The 24,694-nt window shown below is 32.9% G+C and overlaps 1 protein-coding gene across 2 annotated transcripts in view; it reads right to left on the bottom strand.

The window, feature by feature from the left end:
• LOC115877749 (PDZ domain-containing protein GIPC3) overlaps positions 1–24,694 on the bottom strand; it is a 58,816-nt gene that overhangs the window by 10,556 nt on the left and 23,566 nt on the right. For both annotated transcript variants that reach the window (XM_030894052.1, XM_030894053.1), the window contains exons 3-4: positions 9,008–9,104; positions 1,255–1,388 (exon numbers count right to left, since the gene is read on the bottom strand). In XM_030894052.1, the coding sequence (XP_030749912.1) occupies positions 1,255–1,388; positions 9,008–9,104 (231 nt within the window). The remainder of the gene's footprint in view (positions 1–1,254; positions 1,389–9,007; positions 9,105–24,694) is intronic.

Below are 24,694 nucleotides of genomic sequence, written 5' to 3'. Positions count from 1 at the left end.
ACAGTTGGACGCTGAACATCATCAACAGATGATTGAATCCATGAGGAGCATTTCATCAAGTACTAGCCAGTTCAATCATGATCAGAGCACAATGCAAAATAAAACAGAAAATACCCAGATTCAAACCACCAATTCAAGCCAGCCTACAAACAGTTACAATAATTGTGTTTTTAATATTAATAAAACCTATAATTACTAAATGTGTTTCGTTATTATTTTGCTATATTAGTCGATATCATTAAAGATTTGGCATTGAAGATAATTCAACATGAAATAAATTCTAAAAAAATCATATAGATATATCCATCATATTTCGTTAAATAGAAAAATACCAGCTTTAGTTAAATAAAGGCGGCAGAACTATATTTTTTAGAACATGGCAATTTCGAAGAAATTCATATGTAGGTATATCTAACATATTTCCTTAAATAAAAAATATTACCAACCTTAGTTACATCAAATGCTAAAACTCAAATGGGTAATATTTCAATATATAGACATTGTAGTTCATTCACATTATGATTGTAGATCTTATGTTTACCTTTTCAACTGTCAAAAAATTTCCACTAAAGTTTCGTGGCGCCTCGAAAAAATTTCCGGAAATTTTTTCAGTTGCCATGGTAACTAGTCAACATTAAAGCATGTTATTGGTTGAAAAGTAGAGGTGTGAAATTTTCATTAAAAATTTTAAAAAATCGTAACTCCAAAATTACAGTAGCTAGCGAAACGCGGTTTTCAATTTAAGATTAGGAATAATATTTGCAACAAAATTTGTAATAACATCAAAATTAGTCAAAGTCGCAGTTTTTGAGATAAAAAAAATTGGAAAAATTCCTTTACTTTGAAACTAAAAGAACTGCCTACCAACTTTTTATTAACATATTTTAGTATCGGCGGCTATACGTGCTTCCCGGCGCCATTTTTTTTCAGATAGAACCATCGTGGCTCATTAGCATATTTGGAAAAATCATTTTTTACGAATAATTTCGTGCCACATACTTTGTATTTCGAGTTAAATCATCGTTATATTTATTTTCGTGGCACACTTTTGAAAAACACCCGGTTAATTTTCGACAATTTGCATGTCAATATGCAACAAAAATTTTATTACCTAGACATACAAAATTAGCAGTAATTTATAAATCAAACTTAGCAGCAATGACAGCTGATGCATTCTTCTTAAATACTCTCAAATTAGGTCGGATTCTTGAAATGTCGCACGCAATCGACTCTATATAATTTGATATAAATTACCTTGATATGGGGAATGTTGTGTATAACGGAGCCCTCTTTGATTCGCTTAATGAACGAATAGCCTGCACCGTTGTCTGTTATCGTTAATCCTAATGAATCTTCCGATTTTTCTAGTTCTACTTCTTTAGGCCGACCTGTAACAAAATCATTTCATTTAGAAGAATATTTCGAATTTTTAGATAGCATTTATTATCCAATAAAATTGTATCGTCGTATAGAGAGTGAAAAAAAAATGACGGGCAAAATGATTTTTTCAGAGTTTGTCAGCGACTGTCTTCTGAGTGTAAATTTAACAAAATCGGAAATTTTCCCCTTGCGGTTTTTGAGCAATTGGGGTGGTTTTTTAAAACTGTACTAGAACAAAATAATTAGACGCAAATTGTACAGGGTGGGTCAAATTCGACGCTTTTAAATGGAAACACCCTTTTCTATAGGAGATAGACAAAAACTAATATCGGTGTCTGGAGCTCAATTTTTGTCAAAAACATGATGGTGAAAACCGCATATCGATATCTGTTACCGTTTCGGAGTTACAGGGTGTTTTTCAAAAATATGCATTTTTAACAAATCACTGTAACTTTTTTGCTATGGAAAATTTTGTATTTTTATGAAAACATTTCCAAAGCACCTTTTTACGTAGAATTTAATGGTTTAAGTATAATTTTTTTAAAATTAATAATTTAAGAATTATCAACAGAAAATTTGATTTTTTATATGGGACACCCTGAATATTTTTAATTTATTGAAAAGGATTTAAAATTACCTTTCCAAAAATATAACACACTTGATATTTTGCTCTATTCCTCTTCGAGATATAGAGTATATCAAAATTCGCCCGCTTTAAATAAGTAGGCTTTGAACGGCACCGGCTGTAATGCAAAAAAATTCTAGCTGTGAGCATCAATTAAAACGAAAATAATATTTGCTATGAGAGATGCAGAATTTTATAACAATTTAAAATATATTTAACCAACATCAACACATTTAAACTATATCTAATAACAATAAACATAAATAGCAAACCAAGACATGAGATTTTGCTACAGGTGTTCGACATATCAACCTTATATATGTTATGGACAGACGGGGCAGTTTTTGAACATTTCTCGCGGAATTCATTGACTCAGTGGGGGTGAAAGATACCCTTTCATAACTGCTAAGTGTTTTTAATTCTTGTCTAGATTATACGGAAGAATAAGGAACCTTTATTCGCAAATATATCCATAGGATTAGATCCATGGGCTCTAAGTCAGGCGGCCTCGACGGCCAACGGCTGGGATCTTGGTTAGCTATCCAATTATTCTTGAAATTGGCTGCAAAAATTTGCTAATAACTTCAGCGTTCAGAGGCGGTGCGTCGTCTTGCTGGAAAAATATGTTTTCGAGTTTCATTAAGGTCATATCATCAATAAGGGGTCCAAAGCCTACTAATTAAAAGTGGCGAACTTTTAAAAATTCTGTATTTCGAAGGGGATTATAACAAAATATCAAGTGTGCTATATTTTTGGAAAGGTAATTTTAAATTCTTTTCAGTTAATTAAATATATAGAGGGTGTCCCAAATAAAAAATCAATTTTTCTGTTCATAACTCTTAAATTATTAATGTTAAAAAAATTATACTTAAACCATCAAATTCTACGTAAAAAGGTGCTTTGGAAATGTTTTCATAGAAATACAAAATTTTCCATAACAAAAAAATTACAGCGATTTGTTAAAAATGCACATTTTTGAAAAACACCCCTTAACTCCGAAACGGTAACAGATATTGATATGCGGTTTTCACCATCATATTTTTGATGAAAATTGAGCTCCAGACACCGATATTAGTTTTCGTCTATCTCCTATAGAAAAGGGTGTTTCCATTTAAAAGCGTCGAATTTGACCCACCCTGTACATAAGAACATTCTCTATAAGTTCGCCTAATACATTTTTTTATAAGTTTATAATTTCCGGACTTAGCGGCCGTTTCATGAGCCCTTTGGGGTGGTTTTCAAAAAGTTTGTTTTACAGCAAATTGACCCGTATGAAAGTTGTTCATAATAAATGGACAAGCAACTTTTCCTCATGAATTTTTTTTGTAGCTTGATTATTTTTGGAGATAGCCAGTTCATGAACAAATTAGGGTGGTTTTCAATGTTACTCTTTTTTCAGCAAATTCACTCTCAAACTCGTTCAAAATAAGAGTAAATATTATACCTTTGCTTTATGAACTTCACTATTTTTGGAGATAGCGCCCAGATCATGAACAAGTGGTGGTAGCTTTAAATGTCTTTTTTTTTCAGGAAATTCACAAGTGCTATTGTAAAATGGATATCTCCAAAAATAATCAAGCTACAAAAAAAATCATGAGGAAATGTTGCTTGTCCATTTATTATGAACAACTTTTATACGGGTCAATTTGCTGTAAAACAAACTTTTTGAAAACAACCCCAAAGGGCTCATGAAACGGCCGCTAAGTCCGGAAATAATAAACTCATAAAAAATGCATTAGGCGAACTTATAGAGAATGTTCTTATGTACAATTTGCGTCTAATTATTTTGTTGTAATACAGTTTAAAAAAAAAACACCCGTTGCTCAAAAACCGCAAGGGGAAAATTTCCGATTTTGTTTATTTTACACTCAGAAGACAGTCGCTGACAAACCCTAAAACAATCAGCTTGCCCGTAATTTTTTTTTCAAATGACCATTTTATTGGATTTTTTAACGACTGTAATTACATTCTAAAAACTAAAAATCTACTATACAGGGTGGTGCGAACTATAGGTATTTCGGAAACTTCGGCATTATATTCTGCAGATAATAATAAATAAAAAAGTTCGTATAAATGTACTCGTATGTCCTAAAATACCGCATGATCGGGAAAAAACGGCGTCAGCGATGGCTATGAAATGAAGATCGCTGTCATTTTATATGTAAATTTATATGGGAGATGTCATTGATCGTCATTTCCCAGCCAACTGGACGCCGTCTTTTCTCGATCATGCGATACTTAGTTTCGGAGATACAGGGTGTTGAAGTTTCATTTTTATTTGGATTTTTTCCAAATAATTTCTGAAGTAACGTCAATATTTGAATGAAAATTGGTGTGTGGGAGTTTTTTAACATGAGATATTTGGAATTGAAATTATCAATACCTGTCATCATTCACATAAATTAAACATATTGACTAAATAGTTATTAACCTGAAATCATAAATTTGAAATGTTTTTGTGCCAAAAGTTCAACAGAAACTGTTTTATCATCATTTTTTCGAAGAAAAAATTATGATTAATTTAAAAAAAAGTTCCCAAATTTACCATTTCAGTCAAACAACTATATATCTACTCAACGTGTTTAATTTTTGTCAATAATGACATGTATTGACTATTTCCATTCTAAATATCTCGAGAACGGTTGTTCATGGAGATTTTTACCAAGAGACATTTTTTACGTAAAAAAAACATGGAAATGTATATTTTTTCACTGGGTAGTTTTATACAGGTACGGACAAAAAGTTATTACTCTCCAAAACAGTTAAAACACATATAGGTAGCGCCCCCTACAAATAGGAGTCATATCGACATCAAAATCAAATTTCTCATGTCAAAAAACTCCCAGACACAAATTTTCATCCAAATATGGATGTTATTTGAGAAATTATTTTGAAACAATCGAAATATAAAAGAAATTTCTACACCCTGTATCTCCGAAACTAAACATTTTAGAACATACATTTATACGAACTTTTTTACTTATTTTTATCTGCAGAGTATGTTGTCAAAGTTTCCGAAATACGGTTCGGACCACCCTGTATAAAAAAAAACTAAAATAGCTGATTCGTACCGCCTTTTGTACCGCTATTATAATAATAAAAAAGATTAATATATATATAGTAACTATTATAATAATAAAAAACAAGTACAAGGTACTATACACTTTATTTCAGCTAATCCACTACCATTACAAAACAAGCAAATCGATAAAATAAAAGAAGATATTGATTCTATATACCGGCTTTCCGTACCTCATGCGCTGCATTTTTCCCACACTGACTCCAATTGCATCAAAATAAAACGGTACAACTGGTATCGAGTAGGTTCTGAAAGTTTAGCGGTACTCGAGAGAAATATTTTAGTCGTACTCTCGTCGCACACTTTATATTTGCTATTCGATTTTTGTGTTTGCTTAGAGTACCCGCATTGGTTGGTACTTGGTACTCAAAAGAGCGTGTGTTGGTTCTTTTGTAAGTGTATTGTAATGTTATGTTAATATCTAGTTTGTAGATGTCTTTAACACTGAAAATGGCTCTGTTAAGCTTGATTTTCATGCATCCGTAAATCCGACGATACGATGATGCGATATTAATTTTACTGGTTGAATTTAAAGACTTCGATTGGTCAGAAAATTAGGCAGTTTTCAAATTTATTGCATTTTCATGCCTCCGTTCATCGGATATACGATTTGCTTGTGATTGGTGTCATTTTATATTTTCATTTCCATAACGATTTCGCTGTTTTACTTATAGTCTAAGAGCTAGCAACGTTTTCGAGAGAGAATTTAAGGAAAGCTGGTTTTTTAATATATCTTTTGTTATGCTCTCCTGAACAGAGTGCGGACCGTCTGGCTATCGGTAGACGTTGCGTTCACTACTATTACTTATTCACTACATACACTATTATATCTGTATTCAACATCTGTTCAGTACTGCGCATCACAAATTCGCCCTGTATTTCTGGAACTAAGGAGGCTAGGACAAACATATGTGTAGCATATTTAGTTTCATAAAAAAGTAGCAAAGTAATGTGAAAATCGCATCATTGTATCTCTACTCATAAACGAGAAATCCCATAAAACACACGAAAATGGGATACCCTGTACATATATGATGCCCAGTAGTCTACGGGCAGCCAGACGGCCCGCACTGTGGCCAGGAGAGCACAGGAGAGCATAGCAAAAGATATATTAAAGAACCAGCTTTCTTAAAATTCTCGTTTTCCCGACGGTGTTAGCTCTTGTACTATTACTATTATATTTTTATTAAGATTAGATTAAATTTGTCAAAAAATTGTTGAAACGTCCGTTATCGTGCGATCTTTCGCCGTTGACGGGCTGGAGTAAAAAAAATTACACATGAAAAGTGGAGCAAAAACGCTATGACCAATCAGAGCGCCGTCGGACCATCGTATCAACGGATAACGGACGCATGAAAATCAAGCTTAAATGATGCTTGGCTATCGGATAAGATAGCTATTTCTTGTCGCCGATAGTTCCTATCTAAGATATATTGAACGTATCTTTCAATAGATTCACTCAATTCATCAAAAATTTCAATTCATTCAATGTTCACTGTTAATCTATACTAATGTATAAAATCCTTAAATGACTGACTCACTGATTAATCACGATCCTGCTCAAACCACTCAACGTAAGGAGCTCAATTTTGGCATACAGGTTGATTCTAGGGTGTAGAGGTTCGATAAGAAGGGATTTTTCAAAATTCCAGTTCCAAGGGGGTGAAACCACCCCTCAAATATTACAGTATTTTTTATTTAAAAACCGGTGAGTTTTTCGGAAAAACTCTTAAACACGTATATTTTATTTTGTTGTTTTACATATTTTAAGATTTTTTAAAAATGTATACAGGGTGTTTCATAAAATATGACCATTGAGTAATCACGATTCTGCTTAAATTGCTTGACGTTTAAAGCTGATTTTTGGCAAACAGATTGACTGTGGGGTGTAGAGGTTCGATAAGGAGGGGTTTCTCGAATCTCAAATTCCAAGAGGGTGAAAACGCCCCTCAAATATTACAATATTTGTTATTTAAAAAACGGTTAGTCTTTCGGGAAAACGCTTGGACACGCATAATTTATTTTGTTATTTATATATTTTGAAATTTTTTAAAAAATCATACAGGGTGTTTCAAAAAGTTGGATAATTGATTAATCACGATTCTGCTTAAACTGCTTGACGTAAAAAGCTTATTTTTGGCAAATGGATTTCTTGAAAGTCAAATTCCAACGAGACGAAACTACCCCTCAAATATTACCAAGTTATATAATAATATCGCCATATTGGTTTTTCTCGTGCTGACATAAATGTGAGAAAATTTTATCCAGTTTGTATGTTAATGGAAATTTTTGCTTTGCTTTATCATCACCATTACAAATGATTTTCGACGCGAACGAAGTCGCGGGTACGCGATAGTCATGTATAAAGATGTGATAAAAACCAAAAAGTTTTGTTGGTTTTTTGTGGTGAACGTGTGTTTTATTTTGCTGTTATAAAACCAAATCCTCTATTATATGAATAAATGTTACTAATAAATAATCACACAGAGTAATACAAAGGTCCAATCAGTACCTCTCAAAAGCAATCTCCACCCAATGTCGTTTCTTTATTATTCAATTTTCTCGATTATTGAAAGTTACAGCGCGTCGTCGACCTGACCGAGCGATGGTACCCAATGGACGGTACCTTGCTTACGTAATTACCAGTTCTTCTCGGATTTCGTGCCGGGAATATCGGCTGCACGAGGTGGTACCCGAGAACCCATCGATCGGTACGAACGATCGATTTTTTTGGTTCCCACAAGAACCGAGCGCACCGGGTTCGAGCATGAGCTTATTTTTATGATACGAAATTGCTCGGTTTTTGTCGTAGAGGTCGTACCGGGGAACAATCTGATAGCTGGCTGGAAGTACAGCTGTAATATACAGGGGTTTTTAAAGCATCTATATCAGGAGTCAGGGGTTCTCAAATTTATAACTCCATGTATACAGAGTTTGGTTTGGTGAATATGGGTCCTACTTGTAGAGGGCGCCACCTACATATTTTTAACTGGTTTGAAGAGTAATAACTCTTCGTCCGTACCTGTATAAAACTACTAAGTAAAAAAATATACATTTACGACGTTTTTAACGTAAAAAAGATCTCTTAATAAAAATCGCTACGAGTAATAGTTCTCGAGATATTTCAAATCGAAATTATCAATACCTGTCATCTTTGACATAAATAAATTAAACATGTTGACTAATTAGTTAATAGACGGGAATCGTAAATTTGAAATGTTTTTGTGCCAAATCATCACCAATCATCATATCTTCGAAGAAAAATTTATGATTAATTTAAAAAAATAAAAATCTTCCAAATTTATCTTTTTAGTCCAATAACTATCTACTCAACATGTTTATTTTTTGTCAATAATGACATGTATTGACTATTCCCATTCTAAATATCTCGAGAAGGGTTGCTCGTAACGAGTTTTACCAGGAGACAATTTTTATGTAAAAAATACGAAAATGTATATTTTTTCACTCAGCAGTTCTATACAGGTATGGACAAAATGTTATTGCTCTTCAAAACAGTTAAAACACATGTAGGTGGCGCACTCTACAAATAGGAGTCATAATGACATCAAAATCACATTTCTCATGCCAAAAAACTATAAGACACCAATATTCATCCAAATATTGACGTTACTTCAGAAATTATTTGGAAAAAAATCGAAATAAAAATGAAACTTCTACACCCTGTATCTCCGAAACTAAGCATTTTAGGAGATACATTTATAAGAAGTTTTTTACTTCTGTTTATCTGCAGAATATGCTCCCAAAGTTTCCGGAATACAGTTCGGACCACTCTGTATATCCAAAATCTCTAGAAAATTATGTGTTTATAAAAATATGTTCAATATCAGTTAAGCCTTGGAAATCCAATTGACACTTTCAATTAATTTTTAAGTTAATTATTATAATAAATTTTAGTCACTTACCTTTTCTGTGTGCAAAAATAAAGTCTTCTAAACCAATTTGACCGCCTAGAAGTTTCTTCATGTCGGGTTTGAATGTGTTGAGCGTGCAGAACAAGATCTGAAACCGAAATGAAGTAAAAATTATATTGCTCAGTCTAAACCTTTAACGTTACTTTTGATTTATTTTTTAATTCTATGTAGAGCATGAAGTTTCACACGAATTTGTATTGTTTATAGACGAAAAATATGACGAAAGAAGTGCGTGCGACCTTGTTTCGAAAACAAAACAAAAAAATCGTAGTTTGTAATTAATGTGAATTGTTAAAAAATTAAAAAAAAATATCTTATAATTCTCTTTTGGGTTATTGGCATTTAGTTTTGGCTAAGTTTTCATTAATGATTTTCATTAATTCATGAAACGTTAAAGTCTTGTGAAATTTTGTCATGGTACTGTAATAAATTAAATGGCAAAATGTTTTTTGAATAGCAAATTTTTTAAATAGCAAAATCTGTTTCTTTAATTGGAAATTGGAAGTATTTTAATAATGGTCTTATTTTAAAAAGTAATTATGCCAAATTACGCTATACAGGGTCCGGCAATAGTGCGTCGGGCATCTGTAGCTCCTAGAATAAAAAATTTGGAAATTTTGTTCAAGTTCAGATGTAAAGTATGTTCTAATATGTATTTCAGGAAAATATTTTAACTTCTGGTGGCTCAAAAAAGTGTGAGTGGATCGGGATAATTTTTTTTAAATGGAAGATCCTGTATATTATTGCATTTTTGGCTTCTTTTCAGATCACTTTACATAATCCTAAGATATGAGTAAATATATTTGGATAGTTTCAGATATATTAATAAATAAATAAAAATATACATTTTTCAGCCTTTCTGAAAAAAATTTATTAAAAATACAAGAACTGTCCTGAAATCAAAACTATATTAAGTATTTCTTTTAGATTGTCTGTACTTACTTTGCTGTAAATAATGGTAATCGTAATACAGGATGTTCAAAATTTTATGCCAAACTTTCTAAAATATAAAATAATTTTTCTTCGTTTTTTTATATGGAACACCCTATATATTATTTTTTCAATAGATGGAGAATTAAAAAATGAACATTTTTTGTATTTATAGTATTTCAAAATGTTTGACAGTTTCGCAGATATGTGGGGTTTTATATATTATATGACATTTTCCATAGTAAATTTTTATCAAAGCCACACCCAGTGATTTTTCTCTCGTATTTTACCGTTGAAAGAGCCATATGAAATAATACTACGTGTATCTGCGAAACCATTAAAAATTTTGAAATACTTTAAATACAAAAAATGTTCATTTTTTAATTTTCAAGAAGTAGATATTCTTTTTTCATAATTCATCATTACTTTACATTAATTAATACGAACATCCCAAGCAGCATTTGGACGTCGGGACAACGTTGTGTCACGCGACCACCGTCGGGGCGCAACGTCGGCACAACCTCGTGCCAACCCTAGTCTGCACTAGTTTGGAGAAAAATTTTTGGGTCGAAACGACGTTGGATACCGACGTTGGCTAGAAGCCTAATTTAGTACAAACTGCAACGTTGTTTAAAATCCTAATTCACAGAAATACAAAACTAATATGGCGTCTAAGTCGCGTTTTATCCTAAATTGGGATAATTATAGTAAAAATATTATTTTTATGATTTAGTTAGAGACATATGTCAGATGGCAGTGAAGGAAAACAAAACAAAAGTATTTAAGTGTGGAGGATGTTTGAAGATCATAATTATTGAAACACTTTAACCGACTCTGTAACTCGTTACCCAAGGCAAAAGAGTTAAACGCAAACAACTTTATTGATAAATGTATTGTTTCTACTTTGAAAAATACTAATGGGCCTTAAAATTAAAGAAGTTTTAAAAATTTTCTTCAATTTTTTTTTTAGTAAAATGAGAATAATTTATTCGCAGTCGAAAAAATTGTTTCCGCGTGTTTTTTAGGGTCAAAAATTTCAAGTTAATGTATTCAAAAAGCAGGAATTGCTATTTTAGGAACGAAACATTTTCTTATTTAACAACATGGCGGCTTTCACTTTGTTGTATTGGAGATTAAGATGGAGTAGTTCGAGTAGTCGCATACTGGACTAATAAAGTCGCAGTTCGGCCTTAACAAGTAGTATAATAGTCGCAAGATTGCCTAATTTAGTCATCCTAGAGTCTAGCTTGTGCCGCCCTCTATAATATAAATAAACGAGGGAGTGGATAAACTATCGGTAATATATGTCGATGTTTATTTAAATTTAGTTTTATATGTACCTTTCTTATGTCCCATTTTAATTAAGTTTTTTTTATAAAAACAAAAACAGCACTGAACTGTTTGACTGAACAGAACAGTGAAGTGAAAATTTAAAATTTAAGGTTATGGTTCAATACAGTTGCAAAAAAGGTAGTGACTCGACGTCCTACCAACGTAAGAATAAGGAAATCTAAACAACGTTGGAATTAGTAAAACAGACGACGTTTGCACAACGTTGGAATAGGTCCTGAAACTGACGTCGGAAAACTCTATATTGTCCAACGTTGTAACTACGTTGTCCGAATCACCCAAAGATCACTTAAGCAAAAAAGGTTACAAGACAACGTTTATTCGACGTCGCAGAAGCTTCTACTTTGCTGTAGTACTAGTCCAACGTCGGCACAACGTTATAAAAACGTTTAAATTTATTTTAATACCCAAGGTAGGGAGCTAACTATTTTTTGTAACTAATCCAACGTTGTGTTTAGTAAACATGTGGTCGCAAGTCGTGAAAATGCTACTTGGGATTAATACGACATTGAAACAAAAGCTAAACTAAATTGCTTTATCACAGTTTCCTGTTATAATTTAAATTGCAACTAAATGTATATCCTCTGAAGAAGATTATAAAGTAATACTGTAAAGCTGATGATATATACCTAATATATTCATTCATTCTTGTAATGTATCATTAAGTATAATTGATTCAGTAACGGATTTAAATTAAGACTGTCGTATGCCTATTAAAACGGACGACTTATCAAATTAGACGTCTTGCTTATATAAAATAAATTGATCCCCTTACAGCTATAAGAGCTCATACATAACTCAATAAAAATCAAGAAAAAAATGCATTTTAAATTTTAAAATAAAACTTCAGGGAATTTAAAAAATGATCACTTTAGTTTGTTGTAGAACAACAATGAAACAATATTAAAATAGAGCGAGTTGCGTGTGCTCCAATTTTTTGAGTTCCTCTTCGGTGGGTTCCCCTTATTCTACTTAAGCCTACAACTAGTAGGGTTAAGTAGAATATAAGTATCCCACATACCACATATTATTTGTTATACAGGGTGGTCCGAAATGTATCCCGGAAATTTCGGCAGCATATTCTGCAGATAAAAATAAGTAAAAAAGTTCGTATAAATGTATATCTTAAAAAGCTTAGTTTCGGAGATACAGGGTGTAGAAGTTTCATTTTTATTTCAATTTTTTTCAAATAATTTCTGAAGTAACATCAATATTTAGATGAAAATTTGTGTCTGGGAGTTTCTTGACATGAAAAATTTGGTTTTGATGTCAATATGACTCCTACTTGTAGAGGGCGCCACCTACATATTTTTTAACTGGTTTGAAAAGTAATAACTTTTTGTCCGTACCTGTATAAAACAACTGAGTAAAAAAATATACATCTACGATGTTTTTACGTAAAAAAAGTCTATTGGTAAAAATTGCTACCAGTAATGGTTCTCGAGATATTTGGAATCCAAATTATCGATACCTGTCATCATTGACATAAATTAAACAGGTTGACTAAATAGTTTATCAGACTGAAATAATAAATTTGATATGTTTTTGTACCAAAAGTTCAACAGAAACTGTTTTATCATCATTTTTTCGAAGAAAAGTATATGATTAATTTAAAAAAATAAAAAGTTACCAAATTTATCACTTTAGTCAAATAACTATCTACTCAACGTTTATTTTTTGTCAATATATGTACATGTATTGACTATTTCAATCCTTAATATCTTGAGAACGGTTGCTCGTAGCGATTTTTACCAAGAGACATTTTTTACGTAAAAGATCACGGAAATGTATATTTTTTACTCAGTAGTTTTATACAGGTACGGACGAAGAGTTATTACTCTTCAAAACAATTACAACACATGTAGGTGGCGCCCCCCGTACAAATAGGAGTCGTATTGATATCAAAATCAAATTTCTCATGTCAAAAAAAACTGTCAGACACCAATTTTTATCCAACTATTGATGGTACTTCACCCTGTATCTCCCAAACTAAGCATTTTAGGGCATACATTTATATGAACTTTTTTACTTATTTTTATCTGCAGAATATGCTTTATTTTTAATTATATGGCATTTGTAAAATCTACACCAAATAATCTGCTAACGGTTATGGCCGATGTCCGGTATATTATTACGCTCTCTTGACTAGAACACCGTATCTAAATTGACGTTTGAGAGGATTTTTTCCCGCTAATGACTATCTCAAACAAACATCTGCCGAGGCGAATTAACTAAAGTATGAAAAAAGAAAAAGTGAAAGCGTTTAAATAAAACCAGGAGCTAACAAAGATAGAAATAATTCGATTTAAGTAAACGCGGAATATTTTTCACTTTCTACCTTTTTCTGTCGCGGGAGGGTATCGCACGCCAGGCAGATATTTAGGTTTTGTTTTTCGAACTATCGATTGTATAGGGTTATTTCATGCGTAACCAATGACAGCTGTTTGCGTTTTCCTGGTTTTAGTTGAGATTATCTCTAAACTTAAGAGCCCATTTCACTAGTCCGAAAAAGTAGCAAAAATAAGCGTTCGGCATTTAACGTTTTATGTAAAACTGGCTAGGTATTTTTAAACAAATTAGGAAGGAAATTAAAGATAAAGGATTATACTGTGTCGGTATTGTAGCACATTTTTAGATAACTTCTGTATTTTTAAGATTTTGATGGTCAAACATCAACAAAATATACCTTATGTTTAGACTAAATTTTCTTGAAAATAAAGAAATAATTTGAAATTCACGTACAATACCGACAAAGATTGAAGCAGGCGGATGAAACTGCCATTTGAATTTTGGAATCACGGCGGAGTTTCTGCCAGTAGAGGGATAGATGGCGCTGCGTAGAAATTTCATCTAAAGTCCCTAGATATTCATCTAGGGACTTTAATTTCATCATGATTTTATCAAGTCATCCACAGAGTATAGTTTAATTAACAATTCGTTTGATTCTCTGTGGAGTAATTGGAGTAGTTGGAGTAGTTGAAAAATATAAATATTTATATAAAATGTTGATAATTTAACAGTGATGTGCTTCGTTACCCTATGAATAAACATTGATATGAAGTTGCTTTCGCCAGAAACAATTATAATTAAATAATTTAATTTCTAAGTGACCCGGATCAGTTAGATCAGTAAAATAAATTGAAAATTAAACGTCATTCCATATTTGGCAATGTCTGTCAGTTTCTGTGAAGTGGAAGTGAATTGTGATTTGTTTTTATGGGAATATTTTACGGATTTTTGCGAATTTAGAGTATTTTGGACGATAGGATTGTGAAATTTAAAAGCCAAGTAGTTTAATATATAAGATTAATTAATCCCTGTGATAATTTTTATGAAATTTCTCATAATCAAAACAAATTCTTTCAACAAAATGGCTGTCTCAGAAATTTGGAAGATCATTAATTTTAAAGTTTTATTTAAGTGTATTTATATCGAATCAAGAATTTGTATAACATATTAAAAGCTTAATTTTAAAGGTTGTGCAGTAATTTATGTAAGTGTACGCTTTTAGATAAATATTAAATATACAAATTTGCAAAGACAAACAAGTAATTTTAAAAAGATCATTTATTTATTTAAACGAGTATAATCATTAATCATTAGGTTGAAAATATATTTGTATTTACTTATTTATATATTTTCTATACCCTTGTATTATTTATAAGCCCTATATGTCCTGTTTTATTTGAAAAAAAAATGCTTCGAGTCATCGAGAATAGATTTAATAACAATTTTGTCCCTTGGCTTTGTGTATTATATAATGTGAATTGTAAGATGTTTCTATTTGAATAGGTCATTAAAGTTGAGATTAAAGTTATACCAAATTATATTCACGGTAACTATATGTCTTTTATATAATGAATTATTTATTTATAATTTATAACCTTTTTTATAATTACTTATAACTGATTGTATAAATTCTGATAACTTTTATATATACTTGTATAGTGTTGAATGTGTTATATGTAATTTTATTAACAATGTTATAATAAAATAATCAAGTTACAAATTTTTCGTGTTTTATTCTAATTTCAGGGACAATTTCAACCTAGATTATTAATTTATTTGTATCAAAATACATTATTTTTATTTTGTAAAATGTTTTGTTACAAATAAGTTCATAATCTAGATTGAAATTACCAAATATAAGTAAAAACTTATGAACTGGCAGTAAAGGTCCATTTAAAAATATGGCGCGAACTTTTAGTTCTGCCAGTAGCCCGCTTGGATCGCGTCGAGCGCGTGTTTCCAGGCTTTAACATAGGAGTTTTCATTTCTTTCAGTTAGTTATTCTATGGATTGAAGTTTTGTGATTACAGTGATATATAATTTATATGGTTTTGTAATAAATTGCTCGCTATTTTATGACAAACGCTGAAGCTCTGCAAGCCTGAATCAAAGCACGTATGTTTGGAGTTTTGGGTATGGCTTAACACGACAGGATCGGGCTAAGCTTTAGGCAGATTTCTGAAATATATTGTTGCGGACCCGTGTGGACTCGACCTAACCTAACTATATGTCCCGCCCTCAGATGACCTTAACATCGCATTATAGAATAGACACCGTAATGATTCATTCGTTCGAGAAGAATCGAGACCCACTGGAATGGACTAGTACATACGAGAACATTCGAAAACCTTCTCTACGCACCTAACGATCTATGGACTATTCTAGAGTTCTTTACCTGTCGGTATAAAAGCCGGCGGCTGTGGCCTACAGGGGGCAGTTATAAATAAACAGTACAGTTGACGCGCTAAAGTTCAAAATAAATTCTTAGTTATAAATCGTTTGTAAATAGTTCTATAAGTCTTTTATCGTTATTGTTTTTGTTAATTAGCGTTAAATAAATAGTGTTAAAATAATTGTGACTTTCTATCCACACGGAACCGACGAAAAACGTAACAATATTATCCGACTCCTTTGAGCAACCTGAACAGTACAGCGTAATAGACCCTTAAGTTAAAAAAAAACTTAAACTGAAAAAATAAAGAGGTTAAAAGTCGATTTTATAAATTTTTATCTTATATCTCTAGAATAGCGAGGGTGTAAAAAAAAACAGTGCCGTAAAATGGGGTTACTTGCGACAAATTCACTATAATTTTTTTAGTCATGTGGTAATTTATAAATGTTTTTGTGAAGACAAAGCAACAATTTATGTGTAGAAAATTTCCTTCACATGTATTTAACCTATAAAGCATCATAAATGGCTCCTAATGTAAGAATATTTATAAAAAAAAACTAACATATTTACTGTCCCAAGTTTCCCCGCATTGGGGTTAAATGGGACTGTAACGGTTTTATACCGAAAATGTATGTTAAACTACTCACGGGTTACTTGGGACAGCAGAAAAAATAAAAAAATACACTAACACACATCATGAGTTGAAATTTTTTTCTCAGATAATTATTTAGAGGAAAGAAAAACTCGATTTAGCGTAAACTTATTAGAAATATTTATTTATTCATTAGAAAATGTAAAATTTCTTCAATAAACATAATAGGAACAAAGTCACGATTTGAATCGTAAGGACAAAAGGGAACTAAAAAAAACATTTTGTAAACACAAGAAAAATAGATCGATTGCATTCGCTTTATTGTAGCCAACGAGTATTTTTTAATCCATTAAATGTATGGCGGCCTCTAGTAATGCTCACGTCCTCTGCTTTTAACACTCTCACAATTTTATCCTCTGTGATATCGTACTCATGAGCTAAATCTGGGAACACAAAATGTTTGTTGTTTTTCGTAGATTTTCTCATAAAACTGTCTCTGATAAGTTCGTCTTCTTCCTCTTTTTTCAAAACTGTAGGTCTTCCTTATCTTTTTAAATTCTGATTTTTACACTGCTCTGTAAAGTTGTTTTGGTTCCATTTGTCTGCCGCTGTTCTATAGGACATTACAGATTGTATGTCTTCTATGGCACTTTCCATATTTTTTTTCTTCAAAGTCGTGATATTTTTAGAGCCAATTTTGCGAATATATTTTCTTGGCATGTGGAGAGCACTGAAAACAAAATCGATTAAATAACATGGGGTAACTTGGGCCAACGGCTAACTTGGGACAATTGTTGACCCAAGTTACCCCAAACCATGACTTTTTTAAAAAAATATATTTTACAATCTAAAAAATTATCTAAACGCGAGCAATGACATTGGTATTATTTATGAAACATAAAAAACAAACTAAGAAATGTAATTGGACTTACCTGTTTACTTTTTGACGGCCTCTTACAGATAAAGTTTTCGACCACTTATTTTTAGCTTGCTTCCCGCCACCCATTTATTTTTTTTATATAAGTAAAATACTATCACTTTATATAGAATTCGTTTAATTAAATCATCAACACATTGTTCTTTAACGAACCAAAACATTAAATTAAGGGTTTGTTTATATTTGCGTTGTTCCCGCCAGTTAAATTAGAAAAACCTAAGTTGCGTCCCAAGTAACCCCGACGTCCCAAGTAACCCCATTTTACGTGCCTTTAGTATGCGCAAAGCAAGGTCCTCGGGGAAGACAAACCTATAGAACGTGTCATAAGTGCAAGAAAGAAAGTTTGAAATGGCATTAAATGCTAATTTAAAATATAATAATATATTTTTTTAATGCCATATGTTATGATCTAGGGTATTACTGTAATAAATGTCAATACAAGGTGTCAAAAAAATAGTATATCTAACTTCGGTGATACAGTGATTACACAGATAAAAATACAACAAAAAGTTCCTATGAACATACCAGGTGCGTCTCAAGAGTGGCTCACCCCTATAACTTTTTTATTTTTTTAAATAAAAAAACGAGATTTGGTGTGTTAGCATATGACATAAATTAGGATTGATTGACGTATTCAATTGTTTTTGGGCACTTCCTGTTTCACCGGAAATGACTAAAACTTTTGATTTTTAAATGGCACCATCGGTATTTTTTTACTTTATTCAATAGAATATGATATTCTGAATAGAATGACATATCATATGCCAATTTTTGACATTCTCGCTTATTAAAAAATCGTATTTTAAATTTCAATCTAGAGTGCCATGGCTATGTTAAAACCACTAATTCTTAATCAAGGAGCCTTGGATAAATAGATTTGATCGTCTAATGTTTTTAGTGTCTTGTCCTGGCCAGTTAAAAGATTCCCAAATCGTATTTTTAATCATATCTCAATTTTTTCAAATGGAACGAGGGTGGCTCATTAGCATATTCGGAAAAAGCATTTTTTTACGAATAATTTGATACCACACACTTAGTATTTCAAGTCAAATTTTCGTTATGAACCGCATGTTATAATTTCAAATAAACCATATGCAAAAAAATATGTCATTCTATTCAGAGTGTCATTTTCTATCGAATAAAGTAAAAAAATACTAAGGGTGCCATTTAAAAATAAAAAGTTGTAGTCATTTCCGGTAAAAGAGGAAGTGACCGAAAACAATTGAATACGTCAATCAAACTTAATGTATGTCATATACTAACATACCAAATCTTGTTTTTTTAACTGAAAAAATAAAAATGTTATAAGAGTGAGCCACTTTTGAGATGCACCCGGTATACCCTAAAATGCTTCCCGAGGTTAGTTTATGAGTCGTCGAAAGGATAATTAAAAATAATGTATTTTGTTTATTTTTAAGAACATTGGTAAACCGTGAAATTTGGTATATACTCTATACATTTTAATGCCTTAAAACTCCGTAACAGCCCTGAAAGGGTACCTACTTTCCTTACTTAGTTAGGACTTTTTACGTAAAAAAAGGTACTCTTCGTGTACTTCTAAACGGTGAACGGTTTTTAAGATATTTGCGTTTCAAAGTTATGATGCAACGATTTTAGTATTCGAACTCTATCTCTGGGGACTTTTGACACATATAATCAGCCCAAGCCTAGAGGAATTGTAGGAATTTCTCCCACCGATGGACTTTTGTTTTTTTAATTTGACTGGGGTAATAAGCCAAAAATAAAAATTAAGACCAGTAACATATAAAATACATTTTTTTTTAATTTTTAAACTAAAATATATTTTTTAATTGTCGCTACTTTGGTAAAAATTACAGCTTTGCGCCTGCATTTGAATAAAAAAAGAACGGTGTGTAGTGTGTACAATATGGGTTTATAAAACTAGTTATCGGTGGACATCGACCATGGGATATACGCTCGACTGCAGTTCAGGATATATATATACATACATACAAAATAGCATCTGCCTATAATTTTTTCCTACTGAACTAGGCCTATTTCTCAACTTATTTTAATTATAAATTGCCATGTGGATGATTATGGGGTCAAGTATATTTTCCTTGATTACACGCCAGTGGTTAGTTAATTTGTTACTTGTAGGTATGTGTCAGAAAAAGAAATACTTATAAGATAATTATAAATATTTCCTATACATGATAAGGTAGTATTTTTCATGTTTTTTTTAGTGACCAGTTTTTAAATTTCTTGGGATTTTTTCTTTTTTATTGAGTTAAGCCCCATACTCACACTTCGCTACTTCACTTCGTTCCTTCCTCGCGTCCCTTCGTCCAAAAATCATATATTTACTATGGGAAAATGTCGATTTTATGCGACTGTGTGTTCCTTCCTCCGTCAAAACGCTACTTCGTCCGTTTACTTCCTCGAAACGCTCCTTCCACGTACTGTCGGTTTTTCGCGGAAGTAGCAAAGGAATTATCACGAACACAAAAAACTATTAAAATATATAAAATATATAAATCGATCTTGGATTTCATTCGTAGTTGATTTCTTGATTTGGCAGTACGTCTGTACAGGGTGTCCCATTTTCGTGTGTTTTGCAGGGTTTCTCGTTTATGAGTCGAAATACAAAGATGCGGTTTTCACATTACGCTGTTACTTTTTTATGAAACTAAAGATGCTACATACAGATATGTCCTAGCTGTCTTACTTCCTAAAATATAGGGCGAATCTGAAATTATTGCATTTTTCGATCCCCTTGTATCAAACTTATCGAAAAGGTGAAAACGGTCTCCCGTACAGTTTTTCACGTAGAATGCAGTGACGTAACTATTTCTTCGTTGGAATCTGTGTTTTTTTAAATTGACTAAAACTTATATGTTTTTTTAAATACAATATTTTGTATATTATTTTATTTTCCTTGTTAACGAGCTTTCTAAAATACTTATTTTCATAAACGGGTAAAAATGCATTATTTAACTTTATTACATAGTCGGCCGGTTTAAATTAGGTAATCAAAACAATCAACTAATTTATTCGTCGTAAAATGTTGGTTATTGGCATGTTATTTAAAAGCAGCACAAGTTCAGTTTCCGTGTAGTTTATCAAAATATCACGATGCAAAGAAAAATTATCTGGTAAAATTAAGTTAAATAAAATAAGAGCTATTTAGCAGTTTAGCAGTACCTAAATAAATAAATATAGATGATATTATAATTTTCGAAAGCTCATAACAAGGCAAATAAAATAAAAAATAATATATAGAGTGTCCTGTTTAAAAAAAGAACATAAGTTTGAGTCATTTTTCGAAATAGACAGCTCCCAACGAAGCACCACTTTCGTCACTGCCATTCTACCTGAAAAACGAGACACGGGCGGTGGGTAAATACCTACTCAATGGGTAGAACAAAACAAAAAATCAGGGTATCCGGTATATACCTGTACATTTAGATGAACAATCAAATTTTATAAAAGGTATTTCCAACGACCGCATAGTAAATACCCGATATAATACCAGTAATATCAGGAATACGAGTATATCTACAATATTTCTTATATATATTGTAGATATTATATATTAGTATATTTCTATTCCCAGTATTATACCGGGTATTTACTATGCGGTCGTCGGAAACTCCTTTTATTAAAATTAGGATGTTCATCTAAATCTACAGGTATATACATATATACCCAGATTTTTATTTATCTACAAATTGGGTACTTACCCACCGCCCATCACTGACCCTTTTCACCTTTTCGATAAGTTATAAGATAATCGAGATACAAAGGTTATCGAAAAATGCAAAAATTTCTACTAATTAAAAAATAAAAAATAAAAGAAAGAAATAAGAAATAACTTAGAACTAAGAAGGCTAGGATAAATATGTGTGTAGCATATTTAGTTTCATAATAAGTAGAACAATGATGTGAAAACAGCATCTTTATATCTCTACTCATAAATCAGAAACCCCATAAAACACACAAAAATGGGACATCCTGTACATCTAGCCATCGCCAGTCGATATAAAAATAATTCACACACGGTAGTCTAAAAAATCATATTTGTGAAAAAATGCATGTCCATATTTATGTAATCGTAGCGACAAAAATAAAAAAATAGAAATAGTGTGCATGATGCCTTTACAAAAATATCTGAAGAAATGGGGATTGACATCATTAACGTTTAATTAGTATGTCATATTTCATGGTTTCGATATAAATTACATAATAAACTTTACTCTATTGTTGACTCGCCTTGTACATTCATACTGATATACCTTGTACATGATACTGAAATATTCGGATTTATTAAAAAAATATATTATTAAAATTCAATTTTTATTTTTGACACGACAAAGAATTGCAGTTTTATAAAATAAAAATTATGCGCCTTTCGGATTTTTTAAAAATTTTAGAGGTTACTAGATATTTCGTATAACATGTAGCTGCTATATTAAAAATATTTTGTGGTGTGTTGTTGCATAACTGACTAATTTCCAAGCATCGAATGGACGAAGGAAGGAAGCGAAGCGACGAAGGAACGCGAAGAAGAAACGCGAGGAAGTAAGGCGAGGAAGGAGCGAAGTGTGAGTATGGGGCTTTATGTATGAACTTTTACAGCTGTGAGGGGATCAATTTATCAAGCGTTTTAAACCGTTGGAGGATTCCCATTTCAGGTTACGGATGGAGCCTTCCAGGTTCTTGAGTTCTGTTTTAAGTTGGTGGATTAACATACGAAGTCATGTGTAGATCCAATAGCAAGACCAATATAGACTCTGAAATTCAGCACAGGATTAGCAGCGCCTTAAGAACATTTTGGAAATTAAAAGACAGGTTTTTCTGCAATCATGACTTGAGCACAAAAACGAAACTTGCAGTGTGCCGAGCAATAATAATTCCCACCATGTTATATGGAAGCGAAACCTGGGTGTCGTACCGCCGACACATGAACGCATTAAACAAGTTGCAACAGAGACACCTTAGACAACTCTTAAGAATCCGGTGGTTCCATCATGTCTCAAACGTATTGGTCCTTGAAAAAGCTAACTGCGAGAGTATTGAAGTCATGATTACAAAGTCTCGCTTAAGATGGGCTGGTCACGTATGCAGAATGCAAGGAAACCGCATACCAAAATCTCTTCTTTACGGTGAGCTTGTGGACGGTAAGAGGAGGTCGGGTGGACGACTCAAAAGGTAAAGAACATTTTCCACAAAAACATAAAGGGGATTAACATGCAGAATGAGTGGGAAGAAGCAGTTCACAATAGAACGCAATGGAGAAGAATTGTAAACTCAACTATTTGTATTGTATTGTATTGTATTGACTAAGAGTGGGTCCCATGGGGGGGACCCTCCACTGAGGCCGCGAGGGCCTATTGCGGCTCAGTTTCTACACGCTCTAATTTACAAGAGCGTCAAAGTTCACCCTCAAGACCCAGCCTCCTAATATAGGCCGTTATGTCTGAGGGCGATATGTCTCCTAGGTCTGATAGGTCTAGCATGGGTTTGCCAAACATCTCAAACCTGGTCCTGCTCCCAGCGGGGCAGTTACACATAACGTGCTTCATTGTTTCGTCATCTTCCATACAGAGTCGGCATTCGGCGTCTTCCACCAGTCCCGTCCTCTGTAGGTGAGTTCTCAGCCGGCAGTGGCCCGTGTACACTGCAGTGAGCACACGCGTTCCATTCCTACCGGCCTTTAGAAGTTCTCCTGTTCTATGTTTGGATGGCCCTGCTAGGATTTTCTTGGCATGTTCCATTCCGGGACTGTCATTCCAGTCCCGGAACGTCGCACTCCTAACCCATTCACAGAGCCTGTCTCTTGCGAGATTTTTAGGAACGCTAAGTGTCGGTTCTGGGCCCACGAATGGCGAGCCTGCACCAATTTTGACGAGGGAATCAGCACGTTCATTTCCCTCTAGGCCGACATGTCCCGGTATCCATATTAGCGACACTTTGTTCCTATCTCCCAGTATATTGAGTAGTTTCTTACATTGAAGAATCGTCATAGACGTGCTTTTCGTTGCCTCGTCAGTTGACGTGCTTCTCGTTGCCTCGTCTCAGAATCGTCATAGAAGTGCTTTCAGCGCGGCTTGACTATCCGAAAATATGCATATTGTTTTCCCGGTGTATTGCTGTTCTACCAGCAATTGCACACAGGTTTCAATAGCATATAGCTCAGCTTGGAAGATCGTGGTGTGTTTTCCAAGACTGTAGTAGATCTCAGTCTTTGGACTGCTGCAGTAAATTCCTGCTCCAGCAACTCAACTAACAGCGACAACCAAACAGTAAAGAGGCATCAGAGCAATGAGATTTTTGAATGTCCGGAGTGCGGAAGAGAGATAACATCACGTATCGGGCTTTTCAGTCACAGAAAAGCTCATGAAAGAGAACGCCTTGCGTAACCATTTTCTGATGCGTGTCAAATACCCATCAGCGAGTAATGGCAGTAGTAGTAGTAATAAAGAATGTGTAAAATAGACCAAAATCATTCACACAACGTTATTTATTTTTAACAAAGTCCATGTATTATAATTTATAATGTTATTCAATTAGGTACTCCAATTGGAAGCTTCAAATACCAGAAAAAAATCATACCAAAAAGAGCGTACCCTTACGAAACGCGATACGTTTAAATCGACTCGATTGGCGAACAAAGAAAACGGTTTGGATGCCAGGACGCGAAAAAACCTCGAAGAAAAAGTAGGTAAAGGTAAAAGAATAGCGTTTAAAAATGAGAGTTGAGGAAGCAGGCGAGACCGAACAGTTAGCTGGTTTCTTTCGCATTAACGTTAAAATGCTGATCGCATTAATAAATTAACTGTACGAGGGTAGATCGTAGATAATGTATAGAGGGTAGAACAAGTGAACTCAGAAATCCGAGATTTAGATGCCTATTCAGCTTCCACTGATAGTAGACCAATTACAGCTTTGACTGTCTTTTTGTCTTTGCTTATCAGGGTTTGGTGAATTTTGGCGAATGTTCTACACTGAACTTTTTCGCCTGTTTCTGCCCTGGTATTTCCAGTTTTCCTAGAGATTTGTTGGCTACCCACCGTTTTGTGGCCATTCTTGTCACTGCTTCTGCAGCGCCGCAGAAGAGTTCTTGGTCGATTAAAATATATCTTTATCTATTTATCTATATATCTTTATTTAAAATTGTTTGTTTTGCTGGTAAAAATGAACTACTTACTCATATTGGAATTTGTG

Source organism: Sitophilus oryzae, unplaced genomic scaffold, assembly GCF_002938485.1.
Source record: "Sitophilus oryzae breed Bouriz unplaced genomic scaffold, Soryzae_2.0 scaffold_1498_pilon_pilon, whole genome shotgun sequence".
NCBI lineage: Eukaryota > Metazoa > Arthropoda > Insecta > Coleoptera > Curculionidae > Sitophilus > Sitophilus oryzae.
This window is presented reverse-complemented; position numbering and strand designations above follow the sequence as displayed.